Raw genomic sequence first — 20,042 nt, forward strand, 5'->3', positions numbered from 1 at the left:
AAACAAAAACAACAACGATAACAACACAAATACATTGTTGTTCTGTATTTAACAACCACCCACAAAAATCATTATAACAACAACAAAAACAACAACAACAACAACAAACAATCATCATCATCGTCATGAACAACCCGCAAATCCTGCTATTTATGCGCTTTACAACGTGACGTCACATGCTGCGCTTCCCCCTGGCCAACAACCCCGCTCCCCTCTTCACAATCCCTTCTCCCCCACTCTTTTGTACTCCCCCTTATTGTTGTCGCTGCTATTTATGTGCATTTTTGTGGCTTCTCCCCTTAAAACATTTTCATATGCGTTTCCATTTTCGCTTTCTATTTTGCGTTTTTATGCAACCGTCTCCATCTACTTTCCCTTCCTTTGTCTCCATCTCCATTTCTATTTCCATTTTTGTTTATGCTTCACGCTTTCGATTTTGTTTTGCTTTATTTTTGTTGTTGTTTTCTTGCTTCCTTTTTTGCCAATTTCCGCTTGAATTAATTCTGTGTTTAAATCTGCGTCGTTGTCCTCGACCACGTCCATCTCCTCATCCTCATCCTCATCCTCATCCACGCCTGCAGTTTGCTGAAGTAGCGAGCGACCCCTGCGGTTAGTGTTGGCATCCCCTCTCCCCGTCAGAGACTGCGCCCCCAACACCCCAAAAAAGAAGCAGAGAATTTAATAAAGGCCGCCCTCATTGGCGGTCGCTCCTGCTCCTGCTCCGGCTGCTGCTGCTGCTCTCGTCCTGGCCGGGGATCACACGCAGTGCGACAAAAGCCGCCCGCAGCGTTTTTATATGCGCACATAATTCAAAAACACTGCTAAAGTTAATGCCCAAAAGCGAGGCGAGTGAAGCCAAAGCCAAAGCCGCCACAATGATAACCAACAATAATTTGGATTATGAGAAGAGCTCAACGGCAGCAACAGACACAGCGACAGCAACAATTGCTGGCGGCAGCAACAGCAACAGCAATGGCAGCGCCAGCAGCAGCAATAATTCGTCACCAACTGCCGACAGTTTGAACAACTCCAATTCGAATGTGAACTCGAATTCGAACTCGATTTCATATTTTAATCGCTTCGACAATCGCATTGCCGCCAATCTGGCAGCGGTTATAACTGGCGCCCGCTTTCGCTCCTCCTCCTGCAACAGTCGCCAGCAACAACAATTGGGCAAAGTGCATGATAATGCCAGGAATACAGCAACGACAGTGACAAGATCCTCTCAGCACCATTCGAGCATGGCGAGGGGCAGAACAGCGACACCTTTATCGCCAGCCACCTTGGGGCGACGTCGTCCATTGCAGCTATTCACCCAGGCGAATCTCAAGTGAGTACAGTAGAGAGCATGTGGCTTGGATTCCCCTACAGAGAGCTTTATTCATGTTCATCCGACACTGAACCACATAATACACTTATTTGACTATACAATCTGACCAAATTCATATGCTAAACCCACCCACTTTCCCCCCTAATTTCCACAGCTGCAATGACAACGAGAAGGTGGCACAAACGCCCAGTTCCGATGAGGACAACTCACCCACAGAGCTAAACAATTGCAAGCGTTTGACGGACAAACCACCACTGGTAAGAAAGCCCCCAAGAAACCTTAAGAATTTCAATCTATTTCCGTTTTTTGACTACAAACCAGATCAAAGGTCAACCCCCCCTCAATCATTGCATATTAGATGTGTTTTCTGCGCCTTGACTTTGACTCTGACTTTGATAAGGGTGCGATGGCAACTGCGGCCATTTATTGGTTTTTGTCATCGACAATTTTTCGCAGATATTTCAAATTTATGAATCCTATATTTTTTTTGCTGATTTGTTTTGTTTGGTTTTGTTTATTCTGCTGCATTTGACGCTTCTTATGAATTATTGGCTGAATAAAGTGTGTGCCCAAAGGACATCAAAAGCTTTTGCCTAAGCTCAGCTAAACCTTTTCTTTTCTTTTGGGCGACTTCGACGAGCTCGTTTTTTTTTTCGTACTTTTTGCGAAACTTTTTCCACTTGCACGCAATTCACAAGAACCGGAAGAGAAAAAACTTGAAGCAAGTTTAGACACACCCCAAATGAATTGCTTGAGCAGCCCCCAAACCCCAGCTGACCCAGCCCTTGCAGACTTACACACCATTTGATGCCATTTGTATTCACTTGCTTGGTCAGCTAGGGTATAGCGACTATTAAGTAAGGTTTGCGATGGCTTCTTTAAGAGTATTAATAGCTTTGGAGTTAAATGTATGATTAGAAATTCTGAATTCAAATATTTGCTTCGTTTAAACTATAATAGTTTCAGATAAAATTAAATTTCCTTTAAGATAACAGCTTAGCATTTTAATAATTCATTTTTTTTTTAAATTATTCTTTACTAAAAATTTTATCTTTTCAAAGTAAAGTGAACACGTTATATTTTTTTCACAGTACTCAGCTTTTAGTACTGACATTTATTACGGCTACGCCCAAAAGTAGGCTTTACTTTTTATTTCGTCTAAGATTTTTGCTTATTAGACATCCAGACGAATTGCCAGTTTTTCTGGAATTTCAGAAATTTTATTTTCGAACATACAGGTGTGCTCTACAAATCTCTAACAGCGCTTAAGCAACAAAAAAGCAATTATTTATTAAATTGAATTAGAATATTTTTAAATTGAATAAAAATGTAAAAAAATATGTTCCAAAATATTAAATCTCTAACATGTTAGGAAGATCAACATTTAGAACGGGTGTCTTGAAAAACATTTCTCTTCAAAATCTCTGGAGATTGCTGGAACACACCTGATAGTTTCGAAATCACAAAAATCTGCTGTTAAAAATTACATACTTGAAATCTATTTAGTTTTGGTATACAATAAGTAAACTTCTGAAAATAATCTTGGTTTTATTTCATCATAAAATTACTTTAAACTATTTAAATAAATTAATTTTTATTCAACCTAATAATAGAAATTCTGCTTTGCTTTTGCGTTCTTAAAGAATTGAAAAACAATATCTAAATTTAATAGAAACTTTAGCATAGCTATGTTTGTAGTCGGTTTCCTAAAACAAGGGCAAGCAACCTGAACTTTACACTTTGACGCGCTTGTAAATATAACTTTTATGAATTATTTTAAAACTATGTAAGCCTCAGGAGCTGCACATAAGCTGAGAAACTATTTGTGTATGAGAACTTGCAAGAGTATTCAAACTTTGCTGTGTCATAGATAAGCTGTTGCCTTTTGTTATAACTCTCCTACCCTTTTTTGAGGCTATTGTCATAACACGTAGACTGAGAAAAGTGAGATAGTGGGAGATGTCGAACTGTTTCACATGTGCAATGTTTATCAAATGTTTTGTCATTTTTTGTCACGTGGAGACCAGAACCCCGAAAACTTAGCATTGCACAACTTTGGCCTTTAGTTGGGACAGAAATCGTGGACGGAAGACGCGGTATTCGACTTTGAGTTGAGGCACGTTGTTTTCATAAATTTTACGCCTTAAATATTCATACAGACAGCCACACACACACAGACATTTATACATAGATATGTAGATATAATCATAGGAGCAGAGAGGCAGCTGTGCGCAGTCGAGCATAGTCTATGCGATAAGTACGTGCGAGTTTATTCATATGAGAAACTCTGAGAAAGACTCTTGTGCCATGTGCTCTATGCTCTATGGTGTATGCTGTGTGCACACGGCGTATGCGTAATGTGTTTGTCTTATTTATGGCCGGATTGCTACTGGGGCGCATTATGATGATTACGTTTTGAGCTAATGGCCCTTAAATGGAGCAAAAGTGCAGCCACAGTCACAGCCCAAAAAGCGACAGCAACTCAAATTCCAATGCCATGTCACACTACAAAACAGCAATCGAAGCAATCGAAACGAAACACTCGACAAAATTGAAATTCCTGCAGCGCTAAAAACGAAAGCGAAAACCAATCAGTTGCCTCTAATGGCAAGCCATAAATATTGTCAATCTCTTTGCCCTTTTACTCCGCAGTCAAATGGCAATGTATATATGCAAAATGCTCGCCAAGGACAAGAACAAAAACACAAGAATGGAGAAGAACAAAAACAAAACCATATGTCGAAAAGGGTTCACAACGCTTTTACTCAATTTCAGAGGCAGCTCTTATGCTTTGCTTTGGCATTTTTCATATTTTTTTGTTTTTTGGGGCTCGCCTCCTGTTTCTGTTTTGTCAATAAATCAATTTTGCTATAAACATAACACGCATACGCCACGTGGCAGCAGTTGCTGGCAGAGCTGGCAGGACTGACTTTACATAGTTTTTCAATACACCGCCTGGCTGCCTGTCAATAACATCATTTTGTGGCAGCAGGGTGCGGCTGCAGCGCGATAAGCAAATTAATTTTTGGCCCAAAGCATAAAGTACGAGTAGTACTAGGCAGGAGAAAGGGACAGGGACACGGGAATAAAGGGAGGTGAACATGGCAGCTACCCTAATTGTGCCCGACGGCAAAGTTGCCATCGCCATCGCAGTGTCGTCTGCTTGGCTGCCTGATTCAATTTCAGATAAGCAAAATAAAGCAGGCAAGTTGCACATGCGACCGAGCGACCGAAACGCAGCCAAAGACAAATGCGATGGCACATTATGCACTTTACCCGCATAACAAGACACACACACTCACACACACACCCATACTCACAATATTTATACATATATATATATATAGACAGAGCATGGCTATGCCGGAAATAACGCTCTGTCTGTCAATGGTGCTGATCCTGACGTCGTCCTGTTGCTGGCGTTGATGCATCGATGCTGTTGACTCGTTGCCGCTAAATGTTTGTTTAGCAACTGCAACAACAGCAACAACAACCTCAGAGCCCAACAGCAAACCAAATATACTGAATCTAGTCCTCTTCCTGCACGTCCTGCACTCGTCCTTCCAGGATTGCTGGCAGTGTGGCTGGCATTGAGTGACAGCAGCTAGGCAGCCACATGTGGTCGGCCAAAGCGACACGCCTACTCGTGTATCATGGGGGCCAAATAATATTTTTCGGCTCAAATGCCATAAATAATATTTTGTGGGCCACACGCAGCCACGCCCACAAAAGGCCGCAATCTGTTGCCCAATTTAAACGTGGCTCAGTTGCCACCAATGCTGTCCAAGTCAAGCAGTTTATTAAATTTGCATAAATGCTTTTTGGCCACATTCGTTGCTGCTGTTGCACGTGCTGAATTCTTGGCAACAGCTGATGCCAATGTCCGGACTGCTAGGCACTTCATTAAGCCAACGGAGGCAATTAGTCTGCAACACACACACTTTGTTTATAGCCAGCAAAATGTAAAATGTAGAATGTAGAATGTAGAATGTTATGCACATAAATGAAATGACTGTGGACCATCTAATGAAAAACAAAATTCAATTTAAAATGCCATCAAAATATCAAAAACAAACAGCAAATGTGTCTGACAAGCTCAGCAAGTAATAAAGTAATATGCAGCCACAGACAGAGCTACAATTCTCGACAACCCCCAAAAACAAACAGAGACCTGGCAAAAAAAAAATAAGCACCGAAAAGTAGACTGTGCTTTGGCAAACACACCTGAGATACCTGCTTACCCAGTCTTCTCTTCTGCTCTCTTCATTTTATTTGAATTTGATACGGTACGATATGATTTGGTAAGCGAACTGCTTTCTGCACACATTGTTTGATTAAGAGTTGCTTTAAATGATAACGTTTGTTAAATTTATTTTTAAACATTATCTAAATAATATTATCAAAAATACAAAACAATTAAATAGTGTTTTTTCTATAAGATAATTTAAAAGGAAAGTGTTACACTCCATCGTATTTAATTCAATATAATTGGGCTGCAAGACCTTATATAATTATGCTCATATTTGAAATGAAACTATTTATATAATTTTAAAATTTAATTTTTTGAACTTTTGCAAGTTTTAGTTCACAATTTATTAAATAGAAATGTCAAATTTATTTATTAAGTTATACTTTCTAAAATGCTCTTCACTTCTCACATCATTTTTGCATTCAATTTCAAGTTAATTTAGCTTCCAAATCCAAATTGTTGAAAAATTCTTCAAAAATTGTTGCAAAAATGTATTCAAAATTTGTATTCAGGAAGGGTGTACCGTGTTTTGTTAGAAAATGCATAATATATACATGAATTCATATCAGCAAGTTGTGCAATGTATGTGTATGTGAGTGTTAGCATAGCACACCTTTTGTGTGTGTTTATAGAGTACAGGATAAAATGTGTGTTGTGAGTGGGAAAAGAATGAGCTCGACTGCCAGGCAAATCACTGTGCAATGCGCCGTGAAATATGCAAACAATGTTTGCTTAAGCAGCCTAAAAGTATGCAGCCCTGTTAAATTATGCAGCAATGAGCAAACAATTGCTGTCAGGCTCTCGCCAGGTAAAGCAACCGCCAAATGAAACCGACGCTGCCACTGCCACCTGCCGCCTGCCGCCTCATCGTCTCATTGTCAATGTCGCCTTAAATTATGCCAAACTCACACACACACACACACTCCTATGGCTGGGGAGCTGAACTGTAGTCTACTTTCAGGCTCGCAGGCAGCAGCCGCTGTGAACAGCCAGACAGACAGACGGACAGACAGACTTTTTCAAAGCCACTGACCTCAAAAAATAGAAAAAAAGTAAGGGACAAAAAAAATACAAAAAATAGAGGATGAAGGCAGCAGAGAACACGATCTCAACATGCGCGCACAAGTGCAGCTGAATTATCGCCGCCTGTTCTCAGTTTCCTTTATGCCCACATAGTTCGCTTCCATATATATTTCTGTTCTGTTCTGTTCCTTTTTGTATTACTTGTGCTGCTGTTAGTCCTGCGGCACATTTCCGCTTAGCACGCCACTTCCGCATCCGCCGCATCGGATGGCTTGCAACATTTTAAGCGTCTGTCCGTCGGTCGGTCGGTCGGTCTGCCAGTCGGTCGCGTGCGTTGGTTGCAATGCGAGTCGGCGTCTGCGTTTGCGTCTGTGCCAGCAATTTATGCGCCTTTTATGGCCTGCCTTTTCTTTGGGCCACTTCTCTTCCCTCTTCCCTCTTCCCTCTGCTTGCTGCAAGTAATTCCTAGTCCAAGCATCCGCTTCCTGTTTAAGTGCAGGCGCAAAAAACTTTTTTCGACTGCTCGTTTCGCCAAGCTTTTTGTCTAGTTGCGGTTTTTGGTAATAAATTCTTTTTTTTCCGACCCTCCCCCGGTCTATGGCTGCAGGGCACGGCCACGCCGCCCCCTCCATCCAACGGAGAGTCCCAGCTCGGCTTACAAGGTGTTTAAATTGTAGTTAATTTTGTTGCCACTTGAACGCGCTGCCTTTTCTTGATCCTTTAAGCGTCGAGTCGAGTGCAGACAACTGTTAAATCTTAAAGCTGCTTCGCCATCTTTTTTCATTCACAGGTTAAGCGTTTGACCATGGGTCTGCTGCGTCACAACGAGGAGTCACGCCCCCTTGTGGGCAATGTGACGCCCATGAGCGGAGCTGCCTTGAAAGGCGAGGACAGTCAGCCCATCTACTCAAATGGCTACATCAATGAGGACTCCTATATCGACAGCAAGTTTGGAGACTCCTGTCGTCAATCCTTGACGGCCATTCCCATGCTGGACAATGTGAATCTCAACGACAACAGCGAGTTTAATCTCAAGAAGCGTTATCTGCGCGAAACCAGCAGCGGTAAGAGATGAACCCCAAGAAGTAGCAAAAATCAGTTCTAATTGTAATCTTCACAGCCAATTCCAGTCCCAAGATCTTTGCCAATCGCCTGCGGATGAACAATGCGGCGGCTGCGGCGGCGGCAACTCTGGCCGCCAATCAACGGAGCAGCAGCCTGGCCAACACACACAGCAGCGAGGAGGAGGCGGATGCCGAGCTCAAGGATGCCTGTTGGTATCAGGCGGGCATCTCGCGGGACATTGCCGTCGAGGTGCTGCAGAGCAAGAGTCCTGGCGCCTTTCTCGTACGCAAGAGCAGCTCCAAGCCAGGATGTTATGCTCTGACTCTGCGTGTTCCCTCGCCTCCGGGTCCCAACATTGCCAACTACATCATTTTGCGATCACCGCGAGGCTACAAGATCAAGGTAAACTTAAACAATATGACCAAATTTTCTATGACTTCAACAATTATTGTATGTTCAGGGATTTCGCAAGGAGTTTTCAAGTCTCAAGGCATTAATAACCCACCATTCCGTGATGCCGGAGCTGCTGCCCGTGCCTCTGGCCATGCCCAGACCCACAAATATATCCTCCTCGAGACGAAATCTGGATGACTTTGATACCTATGATTCGCTGCAGATGCTGCTCAAGTATTTGCGAGCCAAGAATCTGGAGGCGGAGCAGTAGCAAAAGTTTTAATTCAGGATCTTAAGGATCTCTTACTATAAATTTAGCACAATATTACATTTAGACTTAAGCATGGGGCAAAATCATTTTGCTTGAATATTCTATAACAAAAATGTGATAATCTATAAAGAAAAACACAAACATATATACACAGTTACTCACAAACACGTACACACGCACACAGAGGACACACAAAACTCACACGGATACTGCAAATGAAACGCCTAGCTGATAAATGGTGAAAATAATTCTAGTTTAGTTTCGAATTTTGGCTATAAATAAAAGCCCCCAAATTGATAGAACATATTAAAGAGTATAAAATTTGAAAATTGTGAATTTGTTACACTCTAAATATTACACAGATTTCGAATTGCTCTCAACTCGGTTTGAGTTGAAATAAATTGAAGTTTAGTTTGTATCTTGTTTATTTTATTCAGTATATTTCAATTGGCCCTAAAAGTAAATAAGTATTTAATTAAATTAATATAAATAAATAAAGTATATATTAAAAAATTATATGTTAAATGTTGTTGCTGCTTCAATTGTTAAGCGTAAATAAATGTACTAAGCATATGTATTGCATATTTTAAACTAAGATAAATAAAAACGCATAAACCTAAATATGTAAATAATTCAGTACCCTAATATAATTGAGTAAATAAAGTTATTTAATTTATATACAAAAAACAAAAATATTTTTAATCGAAATAATAATAATCAATTTCTCATTATGCAAATTTCCATACAGCAGCTGCGAAATCATAAATTTTCGCACGTTAATTATGTTCGCCTTTTAAGTGCGACACAATTTCAGTTTCAGATTTATATTAATAATAACGCCGCGCATTTCCATTTTTCCGTTTTCCCCATTGGCTTTCAAATTGTTTTTCATTTTTTCGCCTCCTCTCTGCTTTCTCATTCTCTTTGTACACGCATTAAACAAATGTGAAATGGGATCCCATCGTCTTTACATTGAATTTGTTTATTTTTATCTAAATATTTTAATTATAAACTCTTTAACAAATCTTTTACACTTTTAATTTTCCAAATCATTATTCCAAATTGTCATTCACGTTCTTCTTCTATATAATCAAATAATTCTTTTATTCATCATTCAGAAAAAGAAATGTTCATTGTCCTTTACAGTATTGATATCACTGAAGTTCCCTAAAAGAATAGATGAAGAATCATCTGTTGTGCTATTGAAGTCCGGCAATTTGCAGTCTGTTGTTGGCCTAATCACCGTCATTATACAATTTTAATTTGCTCAAGTTTTAATCGAAAAGTAGCAAAGGAAGCAACAGTCCTGGCCAAATCAAAGTCTGACCAGCCACGTAATCCCTTTTTTAATTGCAGCCTCGGCCAAACACTTTTTCCTCCTCAGTCGTCGTCGCAAAAGTTGTGGCAAATCTTTTCGATGGCAACATGGAAAAAGTTTTTAGCCAACGGCGACTTTTTTTCAGTTCCTTTGTTCCTTTTGGCTCATTCCAAATGCTCTCTTCCTTTGGATACTTCTACTTGTTGGTGTCAAAGTGTTGTCTACTTTTCTGCTTTTTTGGTTTTGCTTTCATGTTCTGTGAAAAGTTTTTGCTTTGTTGCAATTATCGGGCTCGCTACACACGAATGCGTGCGTAAATAAAATGAAAAGAAAAGAAAAGAAAAGAAATACAGTGAAAAACATTTAAATAATTGGAAAATTGGCAGTCGGACAGCTCGAATTGTGCTGCTAAGCAGCCTAAAGTATTCATAAGAGAGCTCGACGCGACTTTTGGCAAAAGTTTTTGCTGTCAATTCACTTTATTTGTCAATTATTGCCGCAGAAAAGAGAAGACGGCCCGGAGGGATAAGAGGCCTGTCATTCACTTGCCTGCTTTTGACAATTTGCCATTAAATATTTAATAAGCCAAAGTGGCCAAGAAACAACAACAACAACAACAACAGCAACAAAAACAAAAACAACCAAAGGCACAAATGTTGAAAATCAATTATGAGCCATTGCCTACTTTCTGTGAAGAGGATAATTCTTAAGTGGTTTATGTATGTGAACGTGTACGTGTATATACTTATGTATTTATGTCGTAAGCATTTTCTCGATTGGGTCGCCCATTCAACAAAATGAAAAGTTTTTTAATTGAACATTCTGCAATGTCTCCATTCTCTCTCTCTCTCTTTAGCTCGCTCTCTCCCCAATGTCATTTGCGTAATGAGCGCTATTTGCTTTCATGGCCGATCGGCCGAAGGACAAAGGCAAATAAAATAGTCGGCCAAAACCAAAAGCCATTGCGAAGAATGGCTCTACAATTCAGTCTGGTAGGGTCTCGACAGAGAGGAGGGGAGCACAGTAAGAGGGGTCTCTCCAGTTGCAGCGACATTGCGACGTCTTTCATATTTGTATTATTTACCAACATTCTTTGCTCCTTCTCCTGCTTCATTTTGTCGCATTTCTTTGTTTGCGACATCGCATTAAAGCCTCAACTCTCATTTCTCAACTCGCTTTCTCCCCTCTTTCTTTGCCCCCTTAACGTTGCAGCTGAACAATGGCAGAAATTATTGCTCGCTTATTTACGCTGCGTTTTCCTCATTTGTCAGCCGTCGTTGTCTCTTTTGTTGTACCCTCAACAGCAGCAGCAGTTTCTCTGAAAATTGCGAAAAAAAATTTTACATTTGAACTTTTTCATTAGGCTAATTAAAAATGTTTGGCTGTAGATTGGTTTGGGTTTTATGTCTGTCACTGTCTTGAAAGTTTTCCTGTTTTTTTTTTTGTTTGCGTAACACATGGCGTATGAGCGCTGAGTGTTTTATGACTGCGAGGTAAACGACGAGACAGCTACTTTTATAACTTTCATTTAAATGGAACTAAATGCCGCGAGCATTGGTTTACTGTGAAAGATGGAAATAAAAAGCAAACCATAGCTTCGAGTATATTTCTTAACAAACCATCTAATCCCCAGCATTTTAGAATCACGAAAAAGTAGACTTTAAAAATTAAAAGTTATAATTAGACAATGATGTCTAAATAAAAATTTTAATTTAATTATTATTATAGTTTCTTATTTTTTACGATCAGAAAATAAGACAAAAAATTTAAATTATTATATTTACAATCCTTACTTTTAATTTAACGAAGTTTCATCTGTTTCTAAGCGTTCACCAAACTGTCACAACATTTTAGCCATAATTTCTAGAACTCAGCAGTTATGTTAAAATCCAACTGAAAGCCAGAGGCCTGTGCTAACATTTAGCATTTCTGCGTTTTCGCTTAACTTGGTTCGGCATAAAAATGAAAACTTTTTCGTGCACAACAAAAAAAGTTGCATACTTTGAGGCGTCGCGACGCTTTCGCTGACATTAAGGCGACAATTTTGAGTGCTGCTCGTTGTTCGGAGGCTGTCATTAAAACTACAACAATGCCAGAGACAAGAGACAAAAAAATGAAAGAAAAAACAATAAAAAGCAACAACCAGCCAAGTATTTTCTTTTTTGTGTGTTGTCGCTGCATGTAAAGGAAGTTTTTTTGGCAAGGATATGCTTAAGTGGCAGTAACAGTTTTCATGCAAATATTGTCTGGGGAAATGTTGGACTGACTGCCAAAAGTAGAGTGAAAAGCAAAGAAACTGAACGGAAAATGCTAATCTTAGCTGGTCGCATTGCTGCTTAAAGTCATGTCCTTAAAGTCCATGCCAAACAGTTGCCAATCTGGCTAAATTGAGTCTATCTCTCTCACTTTTGCATATCCCCAGCCGGCCTGGTCAATTACAAAACTGCAACGATGACTGCAGTAGGCGAACTGATGCATTTGGTGGGCTCTATGATTATGCATGGATGGCCAACAGGACACCTCATTAATTTGCCAGGCTGCGGCCATAACAATAACAGCTATTTGGCCATTTGGCTCATTGACTGTCTGATTTTATGGCTCTGACTGGCAACATCGCCCCCCTTTCATGTCCAAAATCAACATCAACATCAACATTGACCCAGGAGCAGTTTGTGGTATTGGTAACTTTTCCTACTGCCACTCCTGTAACTCCTACTGCAACTGCGGCTCTGACGTTGCCAAATATGTTTTTGTGGCATTTTTGGCCAATTGGCAGAGGTTGCGCAATGCCCCCTCGGGCCAATCGTAGAGTATGCTGCAGACAAAGATTTGGACGTGTTCCTTCTCCCTCCGTCCGCATCCATGCTGATTATGCCGCAATGTTTGCCAAACTCGGAGCCCGTTTCGAACCGGGCCACGCTGCTGTTGACTTGTTTGCCTAACCCAAATTGCATGCTATTGACCAGAATTCAACATTTTTCAAGTGATATGCCTGCCGCCTGCAAAGGATCGTGCCAATTGCTGCCGCATTCACATTTTCCATTAACTTTTCCCATCGATTGAACTTGAAAGTTTTTGCAAGCACTTTTCCGCGCCAGTTCGATCAACTAAAAGTACCAAAAGCAGCAACAAAGAGAGCTCTGAAAGCAAAACAATGCAAATGCAATAATACATTTGTACAGTCTGTCACACGGAGTTGAAAGACTTCTTAACAGAGGCGTAGGCAAAGGGAGTATCCTTGCATTTACAAAAGAGCCAAGTAAATGTAAAGCTTTAATAATAATGTATAAAATCATACTTGAACTTTTTTTTAAAGCTTAAAGATAACCGAACAACTAATACAGAGAGAATTAAATAGATCCATCAAGTCACTTTATTATAAGGGATCACTAGATAATATTTAATTAGTATAATATTCTATGTGTTAGCACCTCGGAAGGCAAAACCATCGGCGATGGGGACTCTGGCGGTCCTTTGGTTACACATGACGGTGTTAGCTCCTTTATAAACCCCGATGCGTCCTTGCCAGCTGGTTTTATCCAAGTTAGTGTTCATCGTGACTGGATACAGACACACACAGGCATATTGTAAAAACAAATCGATCTCTTTTTCTTTGAATCAGTTTTTTGCTATTACTTAATACTTGTACTAAATAAATTTCAATTTGGATTCCAAAATGTGTTTTTGTAAATTTTAACAAAATGAATGAATACTTGTAAATTAATAATTAATGGAATTACAGAGCAAATATAACAAAGATATCTTTAGATGATTTATTTGTAAATTTCGTACTTAACAACTTAATCTAATTACAATAATTTAATTTACGTAGCTAAAGCTCAAATTTAGTTAAATTCAACAGTTATTATATATTGTAGCTATATTTGTCGATCCTGCTCTCTACTACATTTTATGTCTGCCAAGTTTAAATTAATTATTTAAACTAATGTCGGGAAGCATGACTACAGAGACAAACTCATCTCTCTGATCTCAAATATATAGGGTGATTCCTAAAGTGGTCTATTCGTACCATAAATAAGAACTTAAAGTGTTGCACACCAAACAACTATACTCTCTGCAATTAAGATAAAGGTTGTCTGTAATAAACTTTACTCACATACGAAAGCATTTAAACTGCTTGTCGTCATAGTCGCAAGCAGTGCGTTTTGTACTTTGTTTCTGAGCTGCTTACCCTTACCGACAGTGCTGATAATATATTATCGAATAGCCTCTTTGTATATAACGGGTCGTCATGATTTATGATTATTTGAAGGTAAAAACAGTTAGCAAAGTTGCAATTTTTGCTTGCGGAATGCGGAAACTTACTAGAAACAATTTAATATTTATGCTACAATGTAAGACGAGTTTTAATTTTCTTAAGCATTGTTGCAATCAGTGAACAAATTCATCATTTTGTTTCATTTATAACTGAACCGAGATGTACTTCTAAGTAAAACAAGAAATAACTATAATTTGTTTAACATAATTAAGATAGGTACTTACATAAACAACTGCTCTGTTCACTGGAGTATATAAGGGAGAGCTCAAATTCATTATAGACAACACAGTTTTTGCAAACATGAAGCTGTTACAAGTAATTCTAATACTAACTCTAACCGTAGTATTTGCGCTGGGATCTTCAGCTGAAGAAGTCGTCGAAGGCATTCAGTCTGACAATAATCAGAGTCGTATTGTCAATGGCAATTTTGCGGCTGAAGGTGATTTTCCATACATTGTGTCGCTGCTGATCACTAAGAAAGAGTCCGAAATTAAATACTTTTTTTGCGGCGGTTCCATTATTGGCGAAACGTGGATTCTGACGGCAGCACACTGCACAATTGACGTACTAAAGGTGTTTATTTCTTATGGTTCAATCCAACATATGCAAGGAACTGTGATTGAGGCCATCAACATATATAACCATCCGAAATATAACGGAAAAAGTTATGAAAATGATGCGGCTTTGATCAACACTCCATATATCAAATTTACTAGATTGGTTAACAAAATTCCACTTATGGATAGCCAATCTGCGCCGTATTATAGCAGTGAAAATGAAGTGGAACGTTGCCAGTGGTTGGGGCAGTACCTATACAGATAGTCCAACATCCACAAATCTTCGATATACCTACCTAAGAACTATCAGAACTAGATTTTGCACTGCCTTTTTTCCTCAACTGCCTCCTAATGCAATCCTATGCGCTAGCACTCTAAGAGGCAGCTCCACCTGTCATGGTGATTCTGGCGGTCCTCTGGTCACTTCCGATGGTTCCCGACTTATTGGTATTAGCTCCTTTGTCACTGGCAACTGCGAGAGTCGCTTTCCTGCTGGATTCACTCGAATAACCCATGTGCGAGATTGGATTAACCGAATGACAGGCATATAAACAACTTAATTTGCTTACATTATCCGTTAAGATTTATAGCAAATATAATAAAAGAAATGACTAATTCAAATGAATTTTTTAAGTAAGTGAAAAGCTTTAATAATAATGTATAAACTGAGACTTGAACTCTTTTTAAAATTTTAAAGAGAACCGACCAACTAATGCAGAGAGAACTCAATAGATCCATCAACTTTATTATGGGGGCTCGCCAGATAATACTTAATTAGTATATAAGGATTCCATAAGTCCGAAATTTACTGCAAATATTTTTTGAAATTGCAGCTCATAAAATATAAGACACCTGATTGGAAAATTCAAAGCTATCTGAACATATATAAAGACGAGTTCTTCAAGCTAAAGACAGTCAGTTTTGTAACCATGAAGTTGACACTTTTCATTCTGGCCCTGATCAGTTTCTTGGCACTTAAAGCTGAGACGTCTTCACTTCGTCGAATTAAATGGGAATGGGAAGGACACCCTCACTCTCCCAAGGACTTGCCTTTAAATTTTACTGTTCAGAAACGTATTTACAATGGGGAAAAGGCAGAGGAAGGTCAATTTCCATATATAGTCTTTCTGAGCATCACTCTTAACAATGGAAAGGGTTCAGCGTGTGGTGGTTCCATCATTGACCATTCATGGATTCTGACTGCCGCTCACTGCACACATAACGCTGAGTCTATAGAAATTTTCTATGGTTCGACTAAACGTGGAGAGGGTCAATTTAGTCATAAGGTCGGCGCTGATAAAATTATTCAGCATGATGGCTATGATGATGATAGTCTAGAGAATGATGTCGCACTCATTCAGACTCCCCATGTGGATTTCACAGAATTAGTCGACAAAGTGGAGCTTGCGGATCGCGACAATGACTATGAAGGTAATTGGGCTATAGCCAGTGGCTGGGGAGACGCCTCTGATGACGGTCATTCACCAGAGGATCTTCAGTACGCCGACTTGCAGATTCTAAGCAAAGATGAATGCTGGAAAGGGATTGGTCGAGAATCTGACAACATTCTATGTGTTAGCACTTCGGAAGGCAAAACTATCGGCAGTGGAGACTCTGGCGGTCCATTAGTTACACATGACGAACCCAAACTTGTCGGTGTTAGCTCCTTTACACTCTTCACCCGTAGCTCCTTGCCAGCTGGTTTTAGCCGAGTTAGTGCTCATCGGGACTGGATACGTGATCACACAGGCATAGACTAACAACATGTCTCGATCTCTCTTGAACTAAATAAACTACAATTTGCATCACAAAATGTTTTTGAATTTTATTCTATAATTTGAATAGATACTAATAAAAACTATCTTAAAGAACTTTATTTTTATATACAAATTTGATTTGCTTAACTCAAATATAATTTAAATCAACAGCTATCTATATTTAATTATAGATTGATCCTGCTGTGTACTAAATTATGCGTTTTTCAATATGACGGTGAATACACCTTAAGTGATCTATTTGGACCATAAATGCGACTCCTCCTTCAAAGCGTTACATGTACATATGATAATAGTAGGTGAACAACTATACTCCCTGCAAGTAAGAATGAAAGGTGGTGTGATCAAGTTTACTCACAGACCAAAGTATTTTCACTGCTTGCCGTCATAGTCGCAAGGAAAGCAAGCGGTGCGGTTTGTACTTTGTTTCTGAACTGCTTACCCTTACCGACAGTGCTGATAATATATTATCGAATAGCCCCTTTGTATATAACGGGTCGTCATGATTTATGATTATTTGAAGGTAAAAAAAAAAAACAGTTAGCAAACTTGCAATTTGTGCTTGCGGAATGCGAAAACTTACTGGAAACAATTTAGTCAATAAATCCATCAATTTGTTTCATTTATAACTGATCTGAAAAGTATTTCAAAAAAAGACAACGAATATGTTTAACATAATTAAGATTGGTAGCTACAAAGAAAACTGCTCTGTTCACTGGAGTATATAAGGGAGAGCTCAAATTCATTGTAGACAACAAAGTTTTTGTAAACATGAAGCTGTTTCAAGTAATTCTAATACTTACTTTGTCCTCAGTATTTGCACTGGGATCTTCAGTTAAGGAAGTGGTCAAAGGCATTCAGGCTGACAATAATCAGAGTCGTATTGTCAATGGCAATTTTGCAGCGGAAGGTGATTTTCCATACATTGTGTGACTGCTGATAACTCGAAACGAGCCCAAAAATGATCACTTGTTTTGCGGCGGTTCTATTATTGGCGAAACGTGGATTCTGACAGCAGCACACTGCACAATTAACGCACCAAAAGTACTGATTTCGTATGCTTCACTTAAACATCTGCAAGGAACTATAATTGAGTCCATCGTCATATTTAATCATCCGAAATACAACGAAATAAGTTATGAAAATGATGCAGCCCTGATCAACACTCCCCGGATCCAATTTACTAGATTGGTTAATAAGATTCCCCTTATCGATAGCCAATCTACGCCGTATTATAAGAAAATGGAATGGAGCGCTGCCATTGGTTGGGGCAGCACCAATACAAATAGTTCACTGTCCGAAAATCTGCGATATACCTACCTGAGGACTATCAATAGTAAATTTTGCACTGAAATAAATGCTAAACTGTGTGCTAATGCAATCATATGCGCTAGCACTCTAAGAGGCAACTCCATCTGTCATGGTGATTCTGGCGGTCCTCTGGTCACTTCCGATAAGGCCCGACTTATTGGTATTAGCTCCTTTGGCATTGGCCACTGTGAGAATCGCCTTCCTGTTGGTTTCACTCAAATAATGCATGTATGAGGCTGGATTACACAAATAACAGGCATTTAAAAATAATCAATTTGCTCCCATTTTCCGAACTTTAAATTCTATTTATTATTTTTGAAATAAGAATTAATTTAAGAACACTTTTCAGAAAGACAAAGATAAAAGTTAAGCCTAAACTGACTTCAAGTTCTGAGTGTGTGAAGTGGTTGACAAAAACTGTGAACTACATTTATACGCACCAAAATACACTCAACTCACACTCGTTCACAGTGTGTGGTATTAATGCACTACAGTTGCTAATGCAACAACAATAGCAAGAAACGAAACAACAACAACAACAAAGCTTCAAATGCAATGCAGATGCCACGAAACAACAACAACATGAGTTGGGAGAGCAAACAAAAGCCAGTTAAAGCTACAGTAACTGCCGTCTTAGCAGCCGAACACACACTAACACGCACTCACACACTGACAGAGGCACTCACACTCGCACACACACACTCGCACACACATACACATTCACACGCATTCATTTTTGCCTTTCGCCATTGTTGCCACTGTTCATGGCATGTTCCATTGTTGCTAATGTTGTCGTTGTTGTTATTGTTTTTGTTGCATTTGCTTTTTTGTAGTTATTGTTGTTGGGCCAACACACACACACACACCAACACATTTACACATTCATATGTAGCGAGCCTGGCTTTTTGTTTAATTCGTTTTTCTATTGTTCACAAGAACTTTAGTCCACGGCTTTGGCAACATTGTAAAATATGTGTTGCCATCTCTCTCTCTCTCTATATCTCTCTCTCTCGCCCACTCTTTCACTCGCTATGTCATGCAGATTTTGCATTTACAAAGCATAAAAGTTGAAAGCGAGGACATTATTGAATATGCGTTGCCGTTGTCCCATTGTTGCCACACTTACACATTTACACACACACACACACACACTAGGCTTGATACTCCACACAAAGGTGCAGCTTAGCGAGCATTTTGACCATTGAAATTTATACGCCACTTTCACACATTGCTAAGTTTCACATTAAAGCCAAATAGCCAGCAGAGACACACAGAGAGAGAAAGTAAACGAGAGCAAAGAGTAGTCTTTGGGGTTGCCAGATTTGCTCAATTTCAAGAATGCTTTGGCCAGATTCGAACTGCAAACCTGCCTTACCCCATTCTCTTGGCTTATTTATGTTTTTCTGCCGTTTTGTTTGCCGCTTTGGCTAATAAATTAGCAGCTTTACCTTTGGCCAAACAGCATACCAATAGCAATTTATCGCAGCTCCAAGGAAAGGCACGTACTGGAGAGAATGAAGCGGGATGGGGTTGCAGAGGGGTTATACAACGAATGTGCACACCTTATCGCCGGCTTAGGCGACACGCACGGCAAGAGAATGAGAGGAAAATGGAGACAGGAGCAGGACATCACTCGAGGATTTGGTAATAGTTGTCCCGACTCCCTGACTAACGAGGCGACAATAAAAATGGCCCCGGCAATTGGCACATTGCGGTAGCAAGTTAAAAGGATTTACGATTTTAAATTATGGTAGCGTATGGGGAATGTACGGCATGAGATAGACAGAGAGAAATAAAGAGAGTATAAATGATAGAAAATCCACACATGGACTAAGAATAGCCAGAGTTTAGAAATAGACAACTGTTTGGCATATAAGTTGAAATTTGCATATACTTTTGAGTACGAGAACAGCTTCAAAATATTAGACAAGTTACTATGAGCGCCAGTTCACGCTAGTGATGAAAGCAGCACGAAATAGGCGAAAGGTGGCTAGCAATATATTAAGTAACATATAAGTCTTATATAGAACTAAGCAAAATATTTAGAGTAAGAAAATAACTTCAAAATCATCGGCATATGTTATTACTATGGTCCACGCTGGTGACGAAAGCAATATATTAAGTATACGCCTTATATATAACTAAGCTAAATATATTAAGTAAGAATACAGTTTCAAAATTATAGACACATTAATATGGAAGCCAGTCCACGCTAGTGATGAAAGCAGCACGAAATAGGCGATAGGTGACTAGCAATATATTAATTATACGCCCTATATATAAATAAGCAAAAAATTTAGAGTAAGAGTAGAGTAAGTATACGCCTCATAAATAACTAAGCAAAATATATTTAGTAAGAATACAGTTCCAAATTGTTGACACATTTTTATGGAAGCCAATCCACGCTAGTGACGAAATGAATGAAAGGCGACTAGCAAAATACGAAGTATACGCAAATTATTCTTATTAAG

The 20,042-nt window shown here is 39.2% G+C and overlaps 4 protein-coding genes across 4 annotated transcripts; all 4 read left to right on the forward strand.

The window, feature by feature from the left end:
* The first annotated feature begins 830 nt into the window (after positions 1 to 830).
* Positions 831 to 8,626, forward strand: LOC117787135 (rho GTPase-activating protein gacZ). The gene is made up of 5 exons (XM_034625575.1): positions 831 to 1,330; positions 1,485 to 1,587; positions 7,393 to 7,666; positions 7,723 to 8,069; positions 8,128 to 8,626. Exons 1-5 carry the CDS (start codon positions 831 to 833, stop codon positions 8,329 to 8,331), a joined length of 1,428 nt encoding a protein of 475 aa, XP_034481466.1. The 3' UTR covers positions 8,332 to 8,626.
* Positions 8,627 to 14,680: 6,054 nt separating this feature from the next.
* LOC117787665 (serine protease 3-like) lies at positions 14,681 to 15,110 on the forward strand. Its single transcript, XM_034626243.1, has one exon. It carries the CDS (start codon positions 14,704 to 14,706, stop codon positions 15,034 to 15,036), a length of 333 nt encoding a protein of 110 aa, XP_034482134.1. The 5' UTR covers positions 14,681 to 14,703; the 3' UTR covers positions 15,037 to 15,110.
* Positions 15,111 to 15,404: 294 nt separating this feature from the next.
* Positions 15,405 to 16,298, forward strand: LOC117787164 (serine protease 1-like). The gene has a single exon (XM_034625611.1). The coding sequence runs from the start codon at positions 15,415 to 15,417 to the stop codon at positions 16,243 to 16,245; it is 831 nt and encodes a 276-aa protein (XP_034481502.1). The 5' UTR covers positions 15,405 to 15,414; the 3' UTR covers positions 16,246 to 16,298.
* A 733-nt stretch (positions 16,299 to 17,031) lies between these two features.
* On the forward strand, positions 17,032 to 17,805 carry LOC117787138 (collagenase-like). The gene is made up of 2 exons (XM_034625578.1): positions 17,032 to 17,145; positions 17,215 to 17,805. Exons 1-2 carry the CDS (start codon positions 17,032 to 17,034, stop codon positions 17,803 to 17,805), a joined length of 705 nt encoding a protein of 234 aa, XP_034481469.1.
* The last annotated feature ends 2,237 nt before the right edge of the window (positions 17,806 to 20,042 follow it).

The sequence above is a fragment of the Drosophila innubila genome (assembly GCF_004354385.1).
Source record: "Drosophila innubila isolate TH190305 chromosome 3L unlocalized genomic scaffold, UK_Dinn_1.0 0_D_3L, whole genome shotgun sequence".
Lineage (NCBI taxonomy): Eukaryota > Metazoa > Arthropoda > Insecta > Diptera > Drosophilidae > Drosophila > Drosophila innubila.

Coding starts and splice junctions, on each gene's coding strand:
- LOC117787135 (XM_034625575.1), top strand. CDS start 831: ATGCCCAAAAGCGAGGCGAGTGAAGCCAAAGCCAAAGCCGCCACAATG. Junction 1,588..7,392: donor TGACGGACAAACCACCACTG/GTAAGAAAGCCC, acceptor TTTCATTCACAG/GTTAAGCGTTTGACCATGGG. Junction 8,070..8,127: donor CGCGAGGCTACAAGATCAAG/GTAAACTTAAAC, acceptor TTGTATGTTCAG/GGATTTCGCAAGGAGTTTTC.
- LOC117787665 (XM_034626243.1), top strand. CDS start 14,704: ATGAAGTGGAACGTTGCCAGTGGTTGGGGCAGTACCTATACAGATAGT.
- LOC117787164 (XM_034625611.1), top strand. CDS start 15,415: ATGAAGTTGACACTTTTCATTCTGGCCCTGATCAGTTTCTTGGCACTT.
- LOC117787138 (XM_034625578.1), top strand. CDS start 17,032: ATGAAGCTGTTTCAAGTAATTCTAATACTTACTTTGTCCTCAGTATTT. Junction 17,146..17,214: donor ACAATAATCAGAGTCGTATT/GTCAATGGCAAT, acceptor ACTCGAAACGAG/CCCAAAAATGATCACTTGTT.